Source organism: Mastomys coucha, unplaced genomic scaffold, assembly GCF_008632895.1.
Source record: "Mastomys coucha isolate ucsf_1 unplaced genomic scaffold, UCSF_Mcou_1 pScaffold13, whole genome shotgun sequence".
NCBI classification, from domain to species: Eukaryota; Metazoa; Chordata; class Mammalia; order Rodentia; family Muridae; genus Mastomys; species Mastomys coucha.
The window spans coordinates 71,463,266-71,486,103 of NW_022196895.1; the positions used below are offsets into that span (position 1 = coordinate 71,463,266).

The 22,838-nt window shown below is 50.6% G+C and overlaps 1 protein-coding gene across 5 annotated transcripts in view; it reads right to left on the reverse strand.

The window, feature by feature from the left end:
- The window catches only part of Ctif (cap binding complex dependent translation initiation factor), a 273,785-nt gene that overhangs the window by 165,823 nt on the left and 85,124 nt on the right, over window positions 1-22,838 (reverse strand). For all 5 annotated transcript variants that reach the window (XM_031366057.1, XM_031366055.1, XM_031366053.1 and 2 more), the window contains 3 exons: window positions 17,524-17,597; window positions 16,411-16,515; window positions 10,943-11,018 (listed from right to left, as the gene is read on the reverse strand). In XM_031366057.1, the coding sequence (XP_031221917.1) occupies window positions 10,943-11,018; window positions 16,411-16,515; window positions 17,524-17,597 (255 nt within the window). The remainder of the gene's footprint in view (window positions 1-10,942; window positions 11,019-16,410; window positions 16,516-17,523; window positions 17,598-22,838) is intronic.

Consider the following 22,838-nt stretch of genomic DNA (forward strand, 5'->3'; position numbering starts at 1 on the left):
CAACCAAGACTGAGTTCAAGGCTTCCCTCCTCTGGGAAGCACAAACACACGAGGAGTCATGAAACATGAGACACACTCACAGCTGCCCTAGCATCAAGTCCCCAGGAGGCCCAGGGAGGCTCTGAGGGCCAAGGTTGTCTGATTTACTCGGGATGGCTTCAAAGAAGAAAGAGAGGGACGCTTTGGGAAGGAGTGGACAGGAAACAAAGAGGATTGGGTGGCTGGGAGAAGCTCCCAGCCTCTCTAGTGAGCTAATGGCAGGCATTCTTGCAGCACTTAGCTTAAGGGAGCCACAGGAATCCAAGAGAGAGAACCTCTGTCCCCAGCCACTCCAAGCCACCCAAGCATGGCTCCTCGTCCGTCAAGCCTGCTCCTGTGTGTTCACTCTGGTTGGAACTGGGCCGGTGGAGGAAGCGCTTTGCAAAGGCAACTTACACATGCCCGTCCATCTCTGTGCGGCTCACGCCTTGGACTCTAGCCTAGTCTCACAATGCCAAACAGGCAAAACGATCCTCACCGTGCCGCTGAAGAAACGGAGGCCCTGACAGGATTATTTTAGATGAGGTGTGTGATGCTCCATGGAGGGGGAATGGCTTGGCCTTCTTCCCGTTGATGTTCCAGGCCAGCATCTGGCCTTCTTCTGTTAAGGACTGGATAGGAAACGCTGTAGGTTCGGAGTCAACAGGGCGGTGACCTGGCTATACAGCTCGACGAGGACCAACGCTGCCCCAGCCAGTGAGCAAACAGAGAGCAGAGGCTAGACGGCAATAAAACTTGCAAAAAAAAAAAAAGGTCAAGAGGACTAGCCTTTGTGTGTGGACTGCAGGTGGCCAGACCCTGGCCTCCTTCCGGGTCATGTAAGGATGGTAAGCTCCTTGGACCCCTAGAAGCCAGCCCTACCCAGTTCCGAGGGCGGGCGGGCGGCAGCTGCCACCTCGGATCCTGGCTCCCAGGATTCTATTCCTCATGGGAGTGGGAAGGGCCCGTGGGAACCTGCTTGGGCTCAGCCAGTTGCTTCTTCCCCAGGGCCCTTCCTGGTTCTCAGCACCAGAAGTCTTCAACTCCCAAGTAGTCATTTCTATAAAAGACTCACAAGCGGTGGAAATAACAATAGGCTAGGCTCACTAGCACGGTGCTCCCTGTTCAGCATGGGCCCTGCTACCTGGGGCCTCAGACGGGAAGCCAGGGATTGAAGAGCTTCTGGTCTCCTTTATTTTTATCTTCTTTTTGTCTTAATTGAGGAGACTCTGGGGGAGGGGAGGGCCAGCAGGGAGGGGGAGCTTCGGAGACCTGTCTGATATTTGACCCTTCCTTAAAACAGTCATAAGGATTCTCCTCCTCTTTTCCCCACCCCCTTCCATATGGATCACCTTCAGAAGTAGAGAGAAAAGACAGCCACTTTCTCTGTGCCAATCAAGAAACGGCGTTCACCTCTAACTTGCACATCCTTTGCTACCTAGAGCCTGCAAAGTGGCTTGCAGAACTGCCGCCCTCTCCTCGCTGTCAACAAGTGGGCCAGGCTGTCCAAATCCTAAGGTGACTGACGCCGCTCTCCAGACCATAAAATGACAATGGAGCGAACCTGTCACTAGGCGGCTTTGAGAATTCAGGGACAGGACATACAGGCTCTATTCACAGCACCTATGTGGTAGAGATAAATGTTCTGGACCAGAGTGAGTGTAAGGTTGCTCTCACAAGAGCAATCGGGGCTCATTTACATCCAACCATGAGCCCCTTGGACATGTCCATGTGCAGCTAACAACTAGTGAGCGAATGAAGAGAAGCATACGATCAATATAGCATGTGGTGACAGGTATCAAGAGGAAGGGTAAAGAGGGGGAGGCAGGGAGCCAAGGGACAGCGTAGCTCCAAGGGTCTTACTGGGAAGGCGACATCTGACCAGAAGACATGCAAAATGAACTCAGTAAAAGACATTTCCTCGCCTGGCAGTGGCCAGCTGCTCCTAGTCCTGGGATGCCTTTAGTCCCAGCACTTGGGAGGCAGAGGCAGGTGGATTTTGAGTTCGAGGCCAGCCTGGTCTACAGAGTGAGTTCCAGGACAACCAGGGCTATACAGAGAAACTCTGTCTCAACCCCCCCCAAATATATATACATACATATATATACATACACATATATATACATACATATATATGTATGTATGTATTTCCTCAGCTCTAAATAGGATGTGTTCATCAAACACCTCCCTTCAAGGGTCAGGGAGCCATGCAGAAGAGGAGGTGGAAAGACTGTAAGAGCCAGAGGTGGTGGGTGACCTCAAGGAAATGTCGTCTTCCAGACACAACAGGGCTGATGCACATACAAACTCACAAGAGACTGTGACAGAATACATAGGACCTGCATAGGTTCAAAGTAGACAAACCCCCCAGCAATTGACACCTGCCAGGAGATGGAAAATAAGTTTTCTCCAATCGAGTCTCAGTGGGTCTATCAGCTATACTCCAGGGCAGGCTGCATGCCTAGGAGCAGCTGGCCAACACAAAACAGACTCCATGTTTGTTTGTTTGTGAACTTTTTTTTCTTTTGAGAGACAGAGAAGGACTATGAAGTTGAGTCAAGAGGGGAGTGGGAAAGACACAGGAGGAGTTTGGAAGAGGGGAAAGAATAGGATCAAAATATATTGTATGAAAAAAAATTAAAGCCAATACATTAAAAAAAAAATTTAAAGACATAGGTGTCTTCAAGAGAGCACTTGGTGTGTGTTAGCAAGTGGTAGTCATTGCAAACGCGCATCGGTGGTGTCTTGCTGAGGGAACACTAGAGAATGCTGTGCACCACCTACAGGGAAGGTACCCAGGCGCTGCATTTGAACCCAGTCCATCAAAGGTACCCAGTCAGTACTCGTGCACGGAATGAGAGAAGTCAGAAGGCTCCTCTCTCAGGACTGTGAGGTGACTAAGAGCCTCACAGCCTTAAGGGCTGACGGCTGGGCTGTGTGTGTGTGTGTGTGTGTGTGTGTGTGTGTATGTGTGTGTGTGCATGGGGCTTTGTGTTCATGTGACTTTTGTGCCTAGGCATTTCGGGATGTTTTACTAATCCTGTGCCTACGAGTCCCCAGATCCCGGAAGTTTCCAGAAGACTTGGCAAGAGAGACAGCACAGCCCTGGGGAATGACAGTCACTCTTTCCCATCTGGACAGCCCCTCCAGCCGCAATGCCTGTCAGACGCCTGTTATCACATGGTAACAGTGCCACCTGCTGCAGGACCGAGGCAGCTCCTGCCCCAACACCAGCTTTTACTTTGCCAAGTATTAGATGAAGCAGGGGGAAGGCTTGGCTATCATTTATGGGTGACTGCTTTTCCTTTTGAAATTACCTTTGCCCCCTCAGGTTTCCAGGGGGTGAGGTGACTGTGGAACTTCCACCCAGTCTTCATTTGATGCACGGAGGGGAAGAATCTAAGAGCTTACCCCTAATTAACTATTCTCATCTGTGTCTTCTGCCCTCTCTTGTCCTCTTGTGTGGGGGACAAAAATGCTTCAGACACATTCTCCTGAGGTCAAAAGGCTACTTACTGTCCCCTGGGCCTTTTGGGGTCCACCACAGGGAGTGTCTTGGGCACATTCATGAGGCAAAACATTCCATTTGACTTAGTTATGCAGGACGTTCAGTAAGAGCCTGGCCCAGTTTTCCTAACCCAGCTAACCCAGAGCCAACCAATAATTATTGACAGGCATAGAATTTAGTTTACAAATTTCCTAGCAGAGACGCAAAACGAAGAAGTAAGGTGTACTGTCACTCCTGTTGCCAAACAGATCACAGATGGCATACCATTTGCCTGAAAGGAACAAAACATGTCTCTAGCTGGGCATAGTGGCACGTGAGTATAAATCCCACACACGGGAGGCAGAAGGTGAGCTGGTATAAGTTTGAAGTCAGCTTGGGCTGCACGGTGAGATTTGTCTCTAAAACAAAACTCCAAAACAACAACAACAACAATAGCAACAAACCAAACCAAACCCAAAGCCCTCAAACCCCCCACCACCACCAAACCAAACCAAACCAAACCAAACCAAACCAAAACCCCTCAAAACCAACAACAACAACAACAACAACAACAAAAACACCACATACACACTGTAAGAAAAACCACCAGATGCATCAAGTAACACTGCCTTTCTAAAGAGTTTTACAGAACACACTAAAGGCACCCGAGACGTGAGCACGGGGGTAAAGGGGCATTCCATCAGGACATCAAGGCTCCCCTCTGTACCCTGGAAATGTGAAGGAGATCCCGGGGCTGCCTAGAGATCAGAAGGACAGCATGACAGCTTGGTATCTCTCTACAAAAGCTGCTAAGAAGCCTGAGGTGGGGTGGATGGGGCAGAGATCAGCAATGAAGGGAAATAGCTTGTGAAGCCATCACACCTGGAGGTGACAACGCCCAGGCTGGGATTTCCTTTAGCAGTGGGACGGAGGTAAGGCCAGGGGTCTGCAAGAGGAGCTGACCCATTCCTTTCCCTGAGTTTGAACTGGGATGGCTCAGCTCAGGGACCCCTCATCTGTCCTCTTGTGTGGCCTACCAGTTCTTGTCTTTCCAAGGAGGGAGGCTGGCCCTTTCCAGCTCCCCAAACTCAATGCTTCATGCTTAGGCACCTTGGAAAGGCCGTCGTCCTCTTGCCTGTGTAACCATCTTCCTGGGGGTAGCAGCCACATGCTCTGAGGGTTCCTGGCGATCTTATCATAGTAGAGGGTGTTTGGCCCTGAGTGGTGTGTCTTTTACTTTTTTTTCTCTCCTCGGAAATTTGAGTAGGGGCGTTTTGGGACAATGTGGTCACTGGGCATTGATATGGAGGAAAGATTTGACGCTGGGGACCAGGGTCCTTGCTCAACCAGACAAGGAGCCCGCAGGTGGTGCATCGACACCCTCTAGTGGCAGAGCGGTGCATCGACACCCTCTAGTGGCAGAGCGATGCATCGACGCCCTCTAGTGGCAGAGCGGTGCATCGATGTCCTCTAGTGGCAGAGCGGTGCACTGACACCCTCTAGTGGCAGCATGCAGCCATCCATGACGGTAACCGAATGCCCGCCCGCTGCACTGAGAATGGCAGGCAGACCGTGGCGTCAGTTCATAATGCAGTGCCACAGTAGCATATCAAAGTCCCCCAGGGCCCCACCATATGGTCTGCCATGTGGGTCCCAGGCTCCGTCTGCCCTGCCTTATGGTTTCACCACCTAGAGTGACTGAACCCCGAGTCCATGCCGCCTTCTGATGCTCTTAGAGAGCCATGGCAGGCTCGAACCGCACAGAGCGGCAGGTGCTCGTGGGTGCTGTAAAGCCTGCCTTGGGCTTTCACTCAGCCCAGTCTCCCGCTCTTCCTCCCCTGCTGCTGCCACAAGGGGGATGGACCTTGGTGACTCTTACATCACCAGCTGAGGTGGCTCAGTAGGTGAAACACTTGCCTCACAAACAGGAGGACCTGAATTTGACACACACACCCCCAGAAGCCACATTAAATGTATATGCTTGCAATCCCAGCATTGAGGAGAGAGAGACAGGGGGATTCCCAAGACTTGCTGGCCAGCCAGTTTAGCCGTCAAGCCCCAGGCCTGTGAGAGACCCTGTCTCAAAGGAGGCAGGAGTGCCTGAGGAATGACACCTGAGGTGGTCCTCTGGCCTCCACAGAACACACACACACACACACACACACACACACACACACACACACACACTATCTAAAGGGGGACAGGACAAAGCCGAACCTCACCTACATTGGCCCTTACTAAATGCTATTTGTGGGTAGGGAGCCGTTCTTATAGCTGGGGTTCCTAGAGATGCAGGTGTGATCTCTGGACATGGACACCTACTTACCCCAAGACTATAGATAGCTCTGAGGATCTAGGCCCACAGGCCTCAATAGCAATGGAAATGTCTATGGTTTGCACAAAAAGGGATTCTCCCTAGGCCCCACAGTTCACTGTAAAATACACCCAGGTAGGACTGCCAAGGGTAGGGTCCTGGGCTCTGGCTACAGGGGCTGGACCAGGGAACACTGTCACATCTGATCTCCAACTGAGGACATACCCAGCCCCCCCCCGCCCCCCAGTGCTCCCAGAAGAGCTACCACAGTCATTAAGCCTGGAGCCACTGGGGTCCTCTGCTCTGAGCTGGGACATGCCCCCCACCCCAGTGCTCCCAGGAGAGCTACCACAGTCATGAAGCCTGGAGCCACTGGGGTCCTCTGCTCTGAGCTGGGACATGCCCTCCCCCACCACCCCCCAGTGCTCCCAGGAGAGCTACCACAGTCATGAAGCCTGGAGCCACTGGGTCCTCTGCTCTGAGCTGAAGTCCCAAGGCTTTAGAAAGTGAACAGCTTGGGGAGGAAGGAGGCGCCTGACGGGAGGGGACACAGACTGCCACCCTAAGGGACTGTGACCTGGGCAAGATGCTGGGCCTTTACAGCTCTCACAATGGGGCATTCGGTCTGTGACTCCTGTCATTTCCTTGAAGGGACCGTGTCCTTCTTGAGGAACAAATGCCATTCTCTCTAAAAGGCCAGGTCAGAGAACCTACCTGAGAAGGTTAGTTGAGTGAGGGAAGGAGAGAGGATGATTGATCGGTGGCGGTGTCTGCTGCACACTGAGCAGCTGCCTGCCCCCACCCCCATTGCTTTACAGTCGAGTGTAGTCATGTGACTAATTCTGTCCAAGTAATTCTTGTGGGACCAAACGTTTAAGACCCAGGGCATGAACCCCTTACTCTCTCTCTGCTAGGGCTACCTAAATACCCTTAGGGTGGCAAGACGACATACGGGGTCTGACTGGACCCCTGAATCCCCGAGGATACAACTTGGGGGACATTTAGATCCCTCAGCACAGTATCAGGAGAGTGTCTGTGTAGGCAGCCACTGAGATCTGAGGGTTTAATACTGTGTCATGGCCTATAATATCCTAACGCAAGAGACGATGGAAAAGCCACATCCCAGAAACCACATCCAAAAGAGTATCAGCAGGAAGTGAGAGGGGATGCTCTTAGCTGGGGGGCAGTATGGAGGTGTAGGGGTGAAGGGAATGGGCTCAATGACAGGACAGATAAAACTCCCAATTTGTAATCCCCGGATAGCCACAGTCATGCCTCTAGAAGACCATTCTTCAACGGCATTCTCTCAAGGACCAGGGTTATATTGTGAAGGTGTGCATGGCCTGAGCGTGTGTTATGAAGGACATATAACTACAGCCTTCCAGTGTCCTCATCTAGTCTGACTTGTGAATGAGAAGGAACCTTGGGACAGGAACCATCCTGCAGGGGTGAGAGGAGGTGTGGGGGACTGGGAGGGGAGGGTTTCACAGGGGAAGTGACCTCACCAAGACAAGGCCTATAAGGTAGAACAAGCACAAGCTAGATGCCAGGCAGAGGGAAAACAAAGAGGAATGAAGGATCAAGGCGGATGGGCCTGGGCCCAGCGGCACTGCAGGTAGGGCAGACCGAGCCCAGGATGGAGTCTGGGGAGGTTAACTGGATCAAGACACTGGACAGTAGCTTGGGCCTCTATGGGAAGGGGAGCTGTTAGGGACAAAGCTGGAGGGACGTCAGTGTCTATCTTCTCTTGAGGAGAGGGTGGAAGGCAGTGGGAAATGAGCTCAGGTTAACCCCCTTTATCTACTTCTTGGCTCTAGATGGGAGGGAAGGGAGCTGGTGGATTCCTGCCTGGGAGCTCATTTATCTCTACACATGCCAAGGGATTCCAAAGGGGAATTCCAAAGCTAGAGAGGGGCCCCCTTCTTATATGGTGGTCTTCACGGTCTTCACTTGAGCATGCAGTGCCTTCTGGGTAAATTTGGAAGTGACAGTGTTTGATGGTCCCTGTGCACGCTCTCCAGTCACTGGCTCTCAGTGACTGAGGCTAGGAGTTCAAGACATCTTGCATGGCATTATATGTGACTCCATGCAGTGAAGCCCGGCACACGCTAACACTACTACTGAGTGCGTAGCTGGCACTCAGGAGCCTCAGCAGACAACTTGGCAGGCACCTTCAGCTGTGTGGTGTTTTGAGGGGTATTACACACTCTCAGAACAGTCATCCCCTGAAGAGCTGCTTCTCTGGGACCTGGAATTCTCGTCTAGAGAGCTGTGTCAGCATCAGTGAAGGGAGACCTATAGGAAATGCAGATTCCCCCCATGCGGTGGCTTAGCCAAGGTCAGAATCCGCTGGGACCTGAGGTTTCTGACTGTATTGTATGTAGGAGATTCCTGTAGTGTTTTAAAATCACGGAGTCCTCTGTGTGAGACTGCAGCTGAGCAGGTCTTCCCATAATGCAGCAGGCTCAGTCTGTGCAGCCCGCCACATGGCATATGGGAGAGCAATGCCGTCCTGTCCTTCTGAGATGAGGCTGTGAAGGCAGGACACTTTCACTCACCAAAACATCTTCTTCCTTACATGCTTCTTGCAGTTGTTTTGTAAAAAGAATTTACTTATTTGCCTGTGTGTGTGAACGTGTGCGTGTATACATGTGTGCGTGCATGCATGTACATGATGTTATGTGGAGCTGCTCAGGCAACATGTGTTACATGTGCAGGTAACCTTGTGGAGTCCTTCTCTCCTTCCATCTTTGTGTGAGTTCCAGGGATTGAACTCAGGCGGCCCACCTTGTACAGCAAGCTTCCCCCCTGCCCCCCACGAGCCACTTCACTAGCTCCTTCCTTCCTTTCTTGACTCTGACAGGCTGGGAACTATGACCTATAAGCCAGGCGTGGTGGCACACACCTGTAATCTAGCACTCAGTAACTTAAAGCCAACCTGGGCTACACAGAAAAGACTCTACCAAAAGAAACTAACTAACAAAACAGGATGGAATGGTTCTAGCCATAGGGAAGTGGAGAAGGACATCAAACACTGACCGGAAGTTATGTCTCACGCTAAAACACATGAGAGATGGAAGGCAGGAGAGACAGACCCACGGTAACTTCTAAAAAAGAGAAAACACACCAGAGGGGCACTACTATGCTTAGACATCACAAGAAAAGAAGAGTGGGCATGAGGGCATGACAGCGGAAGCTGCCCCAAATAAAGAAAGTGGGGAAATGACCTTTAAAAAAAAACAAGCAGATTTCTGGCAAGCCCTGGGGAATGAGAAGTGGGGCCTGCAGACATTGGAAATGTGCAGGCTGGGGAGTGGCCGGCTATAAAGTGCTGGTGTGAGAGCAAGAGGGCCAGAGTTCAAACTCCAGAATCTGTGTTAAAGCTGGGCACGGTGCTCTGTGATCCCAGCTAGGGGAGGTAGAAACAGGAGGACCCCCGCCCGGCGCTTGCTGACTAGCCAGTTTAGTTGAACTGTCAAGCTCCAGGGTGGTCTATATTCTGGTTAGGTTTGTTTTTGTTTTGTTTTGCTTTTTTTTTTTATTTTTCAACTTGACAAAAGCTCAGGTCATCTGGGGAAAAGGAGCCTCAATGAAGGAAGTCACTCCGTCAGACTGATCTGGGGGCCGGTCTCAAGGAGCATTTTCTTGACCTATGATCGATGTGGGAAGGCCCTGCCCACTGTGGGCAGTGCCATCCCTGAAGGCTGAGCGAGCCAGGGGAAGCAAGCCAGTAAGCAGCACTCCTCCATGGCTTCTGCTTCAGTTCAGGCTTTCAGCTTCCTGCTCCGACTTCCTTCATAATAGAACTGTGAACTGAAATTAACTCTTTCCTTCCCAAGTTGCATTTGGTCATGATGTTTACCACAGCAATAGAAAGCCAAGTAGGATTCAGTCTCAAAGAATAAAGGAGATGGCAACTGAGGGAAACCCTGTTTGCCAGCTCTGTGTATATATACACATAGGGACATACAGACACATCACACACACATACATCTCAAGCATAACACATACACATCACATACATCATACACACACACACGACATACACACACATCACACACACATCACACACACACATCACACACACATCACATACACAAACATCACATACATACATCACACACACATTACATATACACATATCACACATATACACACCACATACACATGACATACACATACATCAAACACACATACACATACATCACATACATACATCACATACACACACATCACATCACACACATACATCACAGACACATCACACACACATACACATATATCACACATATGCATCACATACACACACATCACATCACACACATACATCACATACATATCACACAAACATCACACATACATCACATCACACACACACATATATCACACGCACACTTCAAAATACGACAAACACACAAATTCCAGATTTAAGAAACCCAGTAAACTCAGAGAGAGAATGGGGAAAGAGACCCTGCCAGCCCGCCCTCACTCAAGTGCTGGGTCCACACTGTAGACTCCCTGGTCTCTCGCAGTGACAGGCTCGAGGCAGGGCAAAGAGGAGAGAAGATGGAAAAAAAAAAAAACAAGTTTGAGATGGGAAAGTGTGGTGAATAAAAGATTTGGGAATGAGACGAGCCCCACTCTTCAGTCCCTTCCCTGGGGACCATGGCTCTATGTGCCATCTCTGGAACAGCTAGGTCCCTACTGTCCTCTTTTGTCTCAGAGCTCTGACCCATTCTGGGAAAGGAACACAATCAAGGACAGAATCAACAATCACAGCAGGTGCCGGAGCTGGCAGGGCAAGCTCATTTTTCAAAAGCCACATTAGACACTCTGTAGATCTTCTGCCCATGTGAGCGTGCTATAGAATGCTCACCTGCTGTGGCATCGGGTCAAGGGGAAAACTTCCAAGCTGAGAGGTAGCCAGCTCAAATCCCCTTCATTCAAGAGACAGGGTGTCCTTATGGTATCACCAAGGTGGGTTGCCACAAACACTGTCAGTGGGACAGCTGGTCCCTGGCGAGTCCCCATTCTACCTACCTGCTCCTATTGCCCACGCTGTAGTACATCACTGGCTGAAGCAAGGGGCAGGAGTGCCCAGGCAGAGAAGACTGAGGACCTACCTGCCAGGTTGGGAGGACCTTCTCAATGTCGTTCAGGCTGATCCCATCTCCATCTTCCAGCTTCCCCTTTCCACATCTAGGACCACAAAAGACAGAATGTATTGGGAGGATGGCTCATCAGGCTCTTGTCCCTGCCTGGCTGCAGGAGAAGGGGGCAGGTCAGGAGAGGTGTGGGCCTGCTCTCAGCCACTCAGCCAAGGAAATGGCCCTAGGGTGGACTTCTGTAGCTCTCCTGCAACACACATCTGAAGGGAGGTGGGCGATGAACCCATTGATATACCCCCTTCTAGGCACAGCTGCTAAGCTCCCAGCTAATGACTACCCTACCCCTACAATTCCTGAAAATGCTGGTTCATTTGGCCCCACTGCACCAAAGGGAAAAACAGCGAACGGAGAGACCAAACAACCATCTCAAAGTCACACAGGCAGGCAGGAGATGGCAGAAACCCAGCGCAGCCTCTTTCTCTTTGTTTGCCTTCAAGCTGGCAACAGCAGCCACTCAGCTAGATTGTGTGTTCTGTATTCAGGGTCTGTGGATGGGTGTGGCTGCAGACTGGGGGTGCCGGCCCACTTCACCGCTCAAAGCGCTCACTCTTTTGCCCACTTAAAGGTACAGCCGCTAGCCCCAGACTGCCAGAGTTTGTACTCTGGATGCATCCCTTCCCGAGGGACTTTGTAAATCAGTTTCCTACACATCTGCTTCTTCATTTGGGGGGTGGGGGTAATAGAAGTGCCTGAAATCATAACCTGGTTCATGGATTAAAATGATAAGAACATAAGGCCCAAGGTAAGTATATACCTTCTGCCACGGCCAGTCCTACTGTTATCACGCTGGTACAGGCAGAGGGGCAGGGAGGGGACGTTTCTCATCCCTGAGTCTCCCCAGGGACAAACACCTCCAGCTTCAACTCAAACTCCAGAGTAACTTTTTAAAAAGTATTTGCCTAGCATCGCCTCTGGTTTCCTGACAAGGAAAACAAACCAGGTGTGGTTCCAGACAGGCACCTTAGAGCGCTTGGTAAGAGGAAATTGAAAACGCACCTCCTGGGGCTGTGAGCCTGAGCTACACTAGAGGGCAGCATGAGACAAGAGTCTTAATAGTCTGGTGGTGTGTGTGTGCGTGTGTGTGTGTGTGTGTGTGTGTGTGTCTGTGTGTGTGTCTGTGTCCTGAAATCCAGACAGGGAAAAAAAAATCTGGCAGGCCAAACTAGCAAATGTTTAGATGGGAGAAAACTTGAATCTGAATTTGGCTCCCATTAGACCTTTCTTTTCTTCATCAGGCATGGCTACACTTGGGCTAGGGGTCTAGTCTGGAACCTAGGTTTATCAAGCACGGAACTGGTGGGAGATAGCCCAGTGGAATTGTGGCCAGTACCCTATTCAGGGTACAAGGCGATGGTGTGGAACCCAGAGGGGCGGGGTGTAGAGGTGATGGATAGAGAGCAGGAGGGAGGACCACCTGAGGGGAGGGTCACAGGCCATTGAGTGGGAGGCACAGTAAAGCCAGGAGTTCAAATCAAGCTACCCTGTAAGCTGGACTTTGGGTTTCATTTTTCTGGAGAACAAGGTATGTGTTGAAGCGGAGGGCTTTTGGCAGAGGTAGCCAGGGCTGCCCAGGCTCAGGCAGGTGGAGATGGAGCAGATAGGGCACGAGGAAGGTGTGACAGGTATAAGGTGAGAAGAGAAAGGCCAGACCTTGGGTACCACACCCATTGTGAAGTGCTGGCCCACAGTGAGGAGGCAGGGAAAAGCCTACCTGGACCATGCAGCCATCTTTGGACTAATCATTCGGCCTGACAGTGATGGGCTGGCCTGGGAAAGCGCCAATTGTGTGTCACTGGCCTGTGGAAGCACCAACTGTGTGCTATGCGCAGGCCAGAGATGCTGGGAAGAAGGCCGTGGGGAACTGGCCCCATGGGAATGGCTGCTCCCACTCTTTAAGGTCTCATGTGGGTAAAACAGGCCTGGGAACTGAACTCACCAGATGGAACTGGGCTCACAGCCCATGGCAGATACCATCGAGCAAGTGTGGGCCTGGCCTTTGCCCTTTCACCTAAGCAGTCTGAGGTCAGCATTGGGCAGTGTACTAGCTTGCCTGGCCAGGGTGAAACTTCCTACTGAGCTGCAGGTGTGGCAGATGGTGGCTGCAGACCAGCTGAGTCACTGCTGCCAGCAGGGTTGCCAAGGCAACCACTCGCTCCGGTTCTGTCCCTCTATGGAACACAGGCTGTGGGAAGCCTTGGCAACCTGCTGTGGGGGAGGGGGCTGGGGGGGGGCAGGTTGCAGCGGCTGGACGCCTGGAGTCCATCTTTCACATGGCAAGGCCAAGGGGGCGCAGTTCCTGTCCTAGCCACAAGGTGGCCACAGGGCACTGCCCATAAATCCTGAGTGGTAGGGTAAGTCCAGGACCAGGGGGTCCATCCCTAGAGAGTTGAGTCAGCTTCTGCTGGTGGGCGAGCCTAGCCAAAGAAGTAGGACCTGCAGCTGGTGAACGGGGTGAGGGTGGGGGTGGGGTGTCCTGGTCTTCTGGCTTTAGAGGGGGCAGTGTTGTTGGGTACAGAACAATCTTCTCTGTGCAGCCATTAATCAGCACCTCCCACAACCTGCTCACCTGTGTAAGTGAAGCTGACCCACCCTGTGACGGTTTGTATATGCTCGGGCCCAGGGAGTGGCACTATTAGAAGGTGTGGCCCTGTTGGAGTAGATGTGTCACTGTGGGCATGGGCTTTAAGACCCTCATCCTAGCTGCCTGGAAGTCAGTATTCTGCTAGCAGCTTTCGGATGAAGATGGAGAACTCTCAGCTCCTCCTGCACCATGCCTGCCTGGATGCTGCCATGCTCCTGCCTTGATGATAATGGACTGAACCTCTGAACCTGCAAGCCAGCCCCAATTAAGTGTTGTCCTTTATAAGACTTGCTTTGGTCATGGTGTCTGCTCACAGCAGTAAAACCCTAACTCAGACACACTCATTCGCCACTCACAAACTAAAGTGCCACTCACACCTACATTTCCCAAGCCTCAGCTTCTCTACTCGTGTCACCAGACATGTACCTAGGGGATACACACAGGAGGGACAGGAGCTGCCCAGGAAATACCTCCACAGGGTTCCAGAGTCCCTCATTTTTACCTCATTATGTTTTTTTGTTTTTTTGTTTTTTGTTTTGGTTTTTTTTGAGACAGGGTTTCTCTGTGTAGCCCTGGCTCTCCTGAAACTCACTCTGTAGACCAGACTGGCCTCGAACTCAGAAATCCACCTGCCTCTGCCTCCCAAGTGCTGGGATTAAAGGCATGTTGCCACCACTGCCCGGCTACGTGGGTATTTTATTTAACTCTTTCTGAACCCCATTACTCTGGCCTGTAAAACAGGGTGAGGCCCTCACTGCTCCCAGGTCCCTGCTCAGAGCTTCTTATGCCACCAAGAGGCAGAGCAGCTGCCAGAGGACACATGGCATATAGTAAGACATCACGTCAGTTAGGTTTAGTGTTAGAGTAACAGGGAGATGGGAGCAGGCAGCAAGAACAGGATGGAAAACAGATAGAATCATAACAGTGAAACTGAGTCCGAAAGTGGGAGACTGAGGCGGAGGCTGGGGAGAATCAGAAGTCTTTTACACTGCAAGTGACGATGCACAATATTCAGCTTTGGGAACACTTTCTAGCTCCTGAAAAAGTTACCCAGAGTTCCCGCATGGCTGGGCTATCCCATAAGGAGGGACCCAAACAGATCCGGCTCACGACGGAATGTCCCAAGCAGAAGTTTTTATAAAAGCCCAAAGGAAAGGACCCAGATCTTCACCAATAGATAAATGAATGAATAATGGTGGAATAGCTGGCACCATGGAGTATCACTCAGCTACTCCATGGAGTATATCACTCAGCTACTCCATGGAGTATCACTCAGCTACTCCATAGAGTAGCTGCAGTGTATTACTCAGCTACAAAAAGGAATGGTCCGTGGATGCTTGTGATCAAACATTTAAAATGCTGAGAGGAAAGACAACAGACAGAAAGGACAGAAATGATTCTGATTCTATAACACCCGGGGGGTGGGGAATAAGTTCACAGAAATAGAAAGCAGATTGGTGGTTACCAGGGGTTAGGGGAGGGGCTGGACAGGAGGTTATGACTGGAAGAGACCAGGGCAGTAAGAAGATAGGCAGTGACCGCAGAACATTGTAAACGCTCAATGCTGTCAAATCGTGGTTTAAAGCAGTTGATTATTATTGCATAAACTTTATCTTTGTAAACACTACTTTTAAAAAAAAACTGAAAAGCAGCAATGGCTATCTGTCTCACATTTGTGTCCGGCTGGTACCACATATATGTCCTGTGGGCAGCCCAGGCCCTGAGATCACCCTTTTAAAAGGCAGGTAATCCTGGTTCCTGGAGCCAACAAGGGTGATACAAGCCAGTGAAGTCTGCACTGGGATTGGTTCCCAAACTGGAGCTCCCGCATCGGCAGGCAGGTCAGCATTCTGGGAGCTCGTGTGACGTGTGGATGTCCAGCCTCTCCTGGATCCGTCTAACTAGTCTACACTGCAGCGGGAGCTCGTGTGACGTGTGGATGTCCAGCCTCTCCTGGATCCGTCTAACTAAGTCTACACTGCAGTGGGACAAAGCTATCTCTACAGCTAAAGCTCAAGAGCCCTGAAATCAAGTACACACACACACACACACACACACACATACACACACACACACTCACACACACACTCACACACACTCACACACACTCACACACATACACACTCACACACACACACATACACACAGACTCACACACACTCACACACATACACACACATACACACTCACACACATACACACACACTCACACACACATACACACACTCTCACACACATACACACTCACACTCACACACATATACACACACTTACACACACACATACACACACATACACACACATTCACATACACCCATACCCACACACCCACCCACACCCACACACATACACACAAACACATACACACATACACACACACACACATACACATATTCACACACACTCACAACCCACCTCAAAGTGTCTTAAGGAAGTTTGCACTTTTGAATGGAGGTTCCACTCATAGCTATCCCTGGCTGCATGCAACTACAAGCTGTCTACCAACCACAGCTTGGACATGGCTTCGGGGGAAGGAACCTCACACCTACTGAATCTGAGACGTGTTCAAGGAAACCTCCTAGAGGCTCCAGTGGGTGACCCATGAGAGCGGCTACTTGACAAGAGACACTCTTGTGTCTGCTCAGGAGCAGGCATATGGGCTGGTGGGGAGGGTGGAGGGATTCTCTAGAAAAACCAGTACAGCTGCAGCCCTGGGCTAAGCAGAGGGAGGACACCTAGGACATGGGTCCACTCCATTTCCCCTGTGCAGTGGAACAAAGCTCTCCCCGGACACACCTTACTCCTCTCCATGTAAGAGCACCCCCCCCTCCAGAATCCTTACCCTTCTCTGTCGATGTGTGGCAGGGGCTGCTTGGGTGTGTGGCGGACCTTTCGGTGGAACTGGGTGAAGTCCAGCTTTTCAGGCTGCAGGTCCCAGGTGGCACCACTAGAGGGCGAGGGAGGGCGACAAATAAAAGAAGCCTTCTTAATACAGGATAGGCAGGAGGCTCAGTGGGCAGGGAGGGCCTGTTCAGACCCCACTTGGGGCAGAACTCAAGGTATCGGGCCTTTGCCTTTTGTCAACTCTGCTGTGGGAAAATATATGCTCCCCAAACATGAATGTGGGCTGGCTGCCCACTCTGTAGGGGTCCCCAGTAACCCAATTTGTCTCATACCTACATTTAAGAAGGGCTGGGAAGAGAAGGACAAACACCTGCCACCTGAACACAAAATGGTGCTTAGGATAAGGTAAGCAGGACCAGCTCTCCTGTTCCCATCCTGGGACTCTCACCATGGAGAGTCTGTAGGCAGGTAGCCCAGAGTTGGGTAGCTCGGGGATGGGGCAGAGATGATCACTATTCAACAAGAGTGATAAGAACCAGAGGTATGTCCCAAGTCCTGAGGAGCCTGGTCAGTCCTAAACACCATCGGGTACCTTCAAAAATCTGAACCAGTCAGTGTTCCTTCTGTGTGTGTTGCTCATGCAAACCCATGCATGCCTTGGAGACACTCCACCACTGGGCTACAGAGCCCAGTCCCTCTTCTCTGTTGACTGAAAGGCGGGAAGGGTGTGTGTGTGTGTGTGTGTGTGTGTACGTGCACGTGTGTGTGCTCATGTGCACATGTGTGTGCGTGTGCGCGTGAGTGTGTGCATGTGTGTGCATGTGCACGCGTGTGCGTGTGTGTATATGACACCTCCGCCTCCCATTATAGCCGTGTGCCCCTTCTTCCATGCCCCCCTCCGTCTCCAGTCCCTCCTCTGCTCTTTCCCTCCCCTTCAGTCTTCCTCCTTTTGACCTCTGCCATGTGTCTCTTCCTTTCTTGGAGCTTCTGCGGGCAGCTCCCCTTCCCCTCCAGCCTCGTCTCCCTGTCTCCATACTGGATCTGTCCTGTAAGTCCTGATGCAGCCGGGGACCCCACCAGCCCTGGACATCAGCTAAAAGGAGGAAGTTACCTGAAGGAATCAAAGGTATTGGCGGCCCAGATATCTGTGCCCAGCATGTTCAGGGAGTTGTCTTTGCTGCCATTCTGAAAGAGACAAGGAGAGGGGCTGGCATTACTTATGGGGCCAGGGCACTGAAAATGACTGGGTAGAGGCTCTCAGGAGGTCCAAGCCCGAGAGGGCCACTGGGGCCCTCTCTGACACCTCAGGCTGGCTAGCCTGCATGGGTGGGGGCTGGAGGGAGCCACCTTAGGGAATATTGCAGCAAGAAGCATCAGGAGGACACTGTTGGATGCGGATCCGCACTGAGTTGGTGTTTCCAGAGGTGTATAGTCAGGACTCAACATGCCCACATCTCTGCTGCTGAAGCCAGGGATCTATTCTCAATGCCTCAGGACCCAGCAACACTCTGCACAACGGTGTGGCATTCACTACTACCGGGGAATGGTGACAGTGATTTCTCCCTGGCTAGGGGCTCCAATAAGCTGGGCGTGCTGAAGCATCCATGCAGGAGTGGAGATCTGAATCATTTAAGCTTTGCCTACTGTGAAGCCTCGCAGAGCAAGGCTGCTTTTCCCGCTTTCATCTGCGGTGTCCTGCATCCTTGGAGGCTTCCTACATGGCTCACCCCACAGACAGGAAAAGCTTTCCTTGGTGCCGTTTCTATGATGTGGTCACTGCCCTCTGGGTGCTGATCATCCCGACTTCATTCTGACACTCTCCATCATTCCCCCAAGCCTAAAGTCCAGCATCGTGCACGTCAGAGACACGGGAGCCTTCCCTAGGTGGGAACTCATGCTTCTAACAGAAACGAGTACAAGGCATCCCTAGAGGCGACCACGCAAGAATACAGCAGCACGGTCGCAGCGGTGCTGGGCCAGGAGCCACCCACGTGCCTGCCAACAGCTGACCACACAGAGGAGCTGCTGTGTTCACAGATTCAACTATGACACAACAGTGAGAATAAACAGACACAAGTGACATACAACCGCACAAACAAACCCCTTAGACAATGCAAAGGAGAAGAAAATACAGAGGAATACTGGATATAAGATGTAATTTACATAAAGTTTCAGGACAGAGAAGCTAAGCTGTGGTTACAGAAGGGGGAGGGGACACTAAAGAAACTAACCCAATGTTCTCTTTGGCCCAGGCGAGCTGGACCATAGGACACCTTGCTTTTCCTTAGGTGTCTTATATGACCTCGTGCTTAGACATCTGGTGCTGTCCCAGGCCCTGTCGTAGGACCCAATCTAGTGATTATCTATGAAGAGCGGTCTATCCCAGGACCCATTATTACTCAGAGTCACTAGCTTTTGTAGAAAGCGAGTTCCATATGTACTTGGGCAGCTACTGAAACAACACAGAGGAGGGACCATAGCCCTGCCCACAAAGCTGGTGTGTGAGGAGCCATGCACTGTGCCCACAGGTATGTGGTGACCTATTCTCAGTTACAGCATGAATCCAGGCTGAAACACAGAGCCCAGCATGACCTGGGCCCTGATTTGGGTACCGCAGTAGCATCAACGTAAAGGCAGTGCCACAGCGCTGTGGGAAGTGCCTTGTGTGAGACAAAACAACGGCTATGAAGTTGCTAGGTAACGGAAAGTTTTTTCAATAAGATCTTATGGGCCCAGTGTGGTACATGTAGTCTGCTGCTGACTGAAATGTCTCTATGTGACTCATGACTGTATGTGTATACATACCACACACATTGTACATGTAAATACCACACACATCACATACATATATACCATATACACCATACATATATACACCATACATATACACACCACATGCATCATACACACACACACACACACACACACACACACACCCCACAGGCTATACATATATAAACCACACATTCCAAACACATATTACCACATATATATATATATATATATATATATATATATATATATATATATATATATATATATATATATATATATACACACACACACACACACACACACACACACATATATACATATATACATATGTATATATATATATATATATATATATATATATATTATACTGGACAGTTTTATGTTAACTTGACACAAGCTAGAGTCATCAGAGAGGGAACCTCAAATGAAAGAAAAATGCTTCCATAAGATCCAGCTGTAGGCAAGCCTGTAGGGTATTTTCTTAATTAGTGACTGATGGGGGAGGGCCCACCCGTTGTGGGTGGGACCATCCCTAAGCTGGAGGTCCTAGGTTCTCTAAGAAAGCAGACTGAGTAAGCCCTGGGGAGCAAGCAAGCAAGCAAGCAGCACCCCTCCATGACCTCTGCGTCAGCTCTTGCCTCCAGGTTCCTGCTCTGTTAGAATTCCTGTCTTGATTTCCTTCAGTGATGAACAGTGGAATGGAAATGTAAGCCAAACAAACCCTTTCCTCCTCAAGTTGCTTTTGGCTATGAAGGTTCATAACAGCCATAGTAATCCTAACTAAGATATATATACACAACAATATATCAATATATATACACACACCCCACACATACCATAATACTACACACCATACATACACACACTATACATGTATATATACCATACATGCATATACATATACACATACACACCACATACTATACATATACATGTCACATATATCATACATATATACCTCACATACCATTATATAGATACCACAATATCATATTTATACATATCATACACTATACATATATAGACCACACACAATATACAGGCCACACACCATACACTATTTATCACACACAATACATAATATGCATACACACACTATACATACACACATACCATACAAAAATATACTACATATACCATGTATATGCATACTGTAAACCATACATATTGTATCACATACCATACACATGCATACCACACACAACACACATATGCATAACACATGTCATGCATATACACCACATGTACACACATCATACACTATATGAATACCCACCATATGTCATATATATACACACTACACATACTATACATATAGATACGTGTACACGTACACCATCCGTTCAGTCCTCTTAATGCTCACAGACATCAAAGAAGTGCGAAATGGTGGAGGTTGCAGACAGACTCCACTGGCTACCTGACTTCTGGGACATCAGACCAGGAGCCAGCTGTCCTCCCCAGGCAACCCCATGACTTACACAGAGAAGTGACTGTCACAATGGGGACAGAGAGGAAGGAGCTCAGGGTTAGGCTCATCCCAGCACATCCCGATCCCACAATCCTCCAGGCTCCTGTTTTGTGAGTCTCGGCTTCGCCACTGCCACATGGGTAACATGAAGGGACGTTTGTGTGGCTTGGACTTTATCCTGTTTGTGGCCGCTCAGAGGTCACTCTGGGCTGAAGAATGCACGGGACCGCCTTCCTCTCTGTCACAGAGAACCCTTCCCGGGCACTCAGAAACACGGGGGAGCCCTTCCTCCACGCGGCCCTTCCAGTACAAGCAAGCATCTTCCCCCCAGTGACCCAGCTCAGCAGCTCTGTGGCTCTGCAGCTCCATGAGCAGCTGTGGCCCCAGACCTTCCCGCACTGCACAGAACTGCAGCGCCTGCCTCAGAGTGGGAGCTGATCCCTTCCCAAAGGCTCCCCGGCACAGCTCCCTGGGGCGCCCCAGAAAGACTAGTCCCCAGGCTCTCGGCTGCTAGGGCGCAGCAGAACACTCTGGAGGGTTGGCAGTTCAAATGTAGTCCATCGGAAGTGGTCCAGAACACACCTTTGGAAACTCGTCCTTACTTCTTTGGGGTCTGAAGGAACTGTAAGAGGTATGGTAGAAAAAAAGGCTCCTGATCAATGAGCAAATTATGAAAATGTCAGCATGTAGCAGCTTATTGGGAGTTGGGGCAGGGAGGGGTGTATGCAGGAGAGCAAGGGAGTGAGGCCTGTGAACAGTGGAGGGCCACAAGGCTAGCTCTCTTTGAATAGCCAGCCCGTGGCAAGTTGTGTTTATGGACATTGGGGGATGGGAAGTGATAAGAAGTCCAGACTGTGCCTTTGGAGATCGGGCAGAACCTGGCTGAACGAGGCACAGGACATCAGGGGGACTCTCCTATAATCAGGAACGTTGAAGGTAATCCTCTAACTGGAGAAGTGGGGGTGTGCCTATTTGACTCACCCAGCCTATCTGTTACATGCAGAATGGGGGAAGCCCTCAGACCCAGCCCTGGCCGCGGATGTCCATGTATGTGTGTGTCCATGTGTGTGTGTGTCCATGTGTGTGCGTGTCCATGTGTGTGCGTGTCCATGTGTGTGCGTGTCCATGTGTGTGTGTGTCCATGTGTGTGTGTGTCCATGTGTGTGTGTGTTGTGGCACCAGATAGTCAGAAGCACTGCAGAGACACACGTGGTGCAGTCTGTTGACTCAGCAGCTCACAGGCTTTCCATCTCAGAACGCGACCACACTGGATTCTCTCACTTCTTAGGCCAAGTTCCCAGGGATTAACTTGAGAGCCCTGTCCTCTGCCTCCTTTGCAGCCCACAAGTACATTAACAGAGATTTAGGTCCTGGGTGGACATGGCGGCTTGAAGCTGTGGTCCCTGTCCCTGGGGGGGAGGGGCGGGAAAGGGGAATGGGAAGAATGGTTTGTGGTAGCGCATCACTAAGAGCCTTGAGATGACAAGTCTGATTACCCAGACGGCCAACTTAAGGGACACAGTAGCCAGGGACACCTTCAGCTGGCAGTGTGGTTTGCAGTGACAGTAGAAAAGACAGAGTCCAGGCCTGAGCCTGCTCCATGGGGCCTCAGCCGAGACACTCTGGTCCCCATGGGCACCACTTTCCCCATGTCTCTAGTGCACGCAGACTAGACAGGCGATTCCTGATCAAGGAGGAAGGCAGGCAGCCGGACAAAGGAAAGGTGCTGGTTTACGTCAAGTTTCGCAGGCACAGCATGAAATGTTCAGGAAGCAAGACCCCAAAGTTACCTCCTAGGCCAAATGTGGAACTTTGCAGGCAACTAAAGCTTGCTGCTAAGGGCCTGAGGATGACTTGGATGTGTTTCATCACATACAATGAAGGGGACACATGTGGAGGGAGGTAAGGGGACCAGGTCCAAAGACAGCCACTCCACACACACACACACACACACACACACACACACACACACACACACACACGCCAGTGCAAAAAGTCCAGGTATGTTCAATGCCTTGCAACAGAGGTGCCTTTGAGACTATAGAAGGGCAGAGCAGAGATGGCCAAAGCAGAGAACAGAGCTGGAGTCAGGAAAAGGAACATCTACTCCTTCCACTTGGGACATTCTGGTCTCTCTGCCAGCTCTATGCTCCTTTTCCACTCAGAGGGCAGGGAGAGGTGGA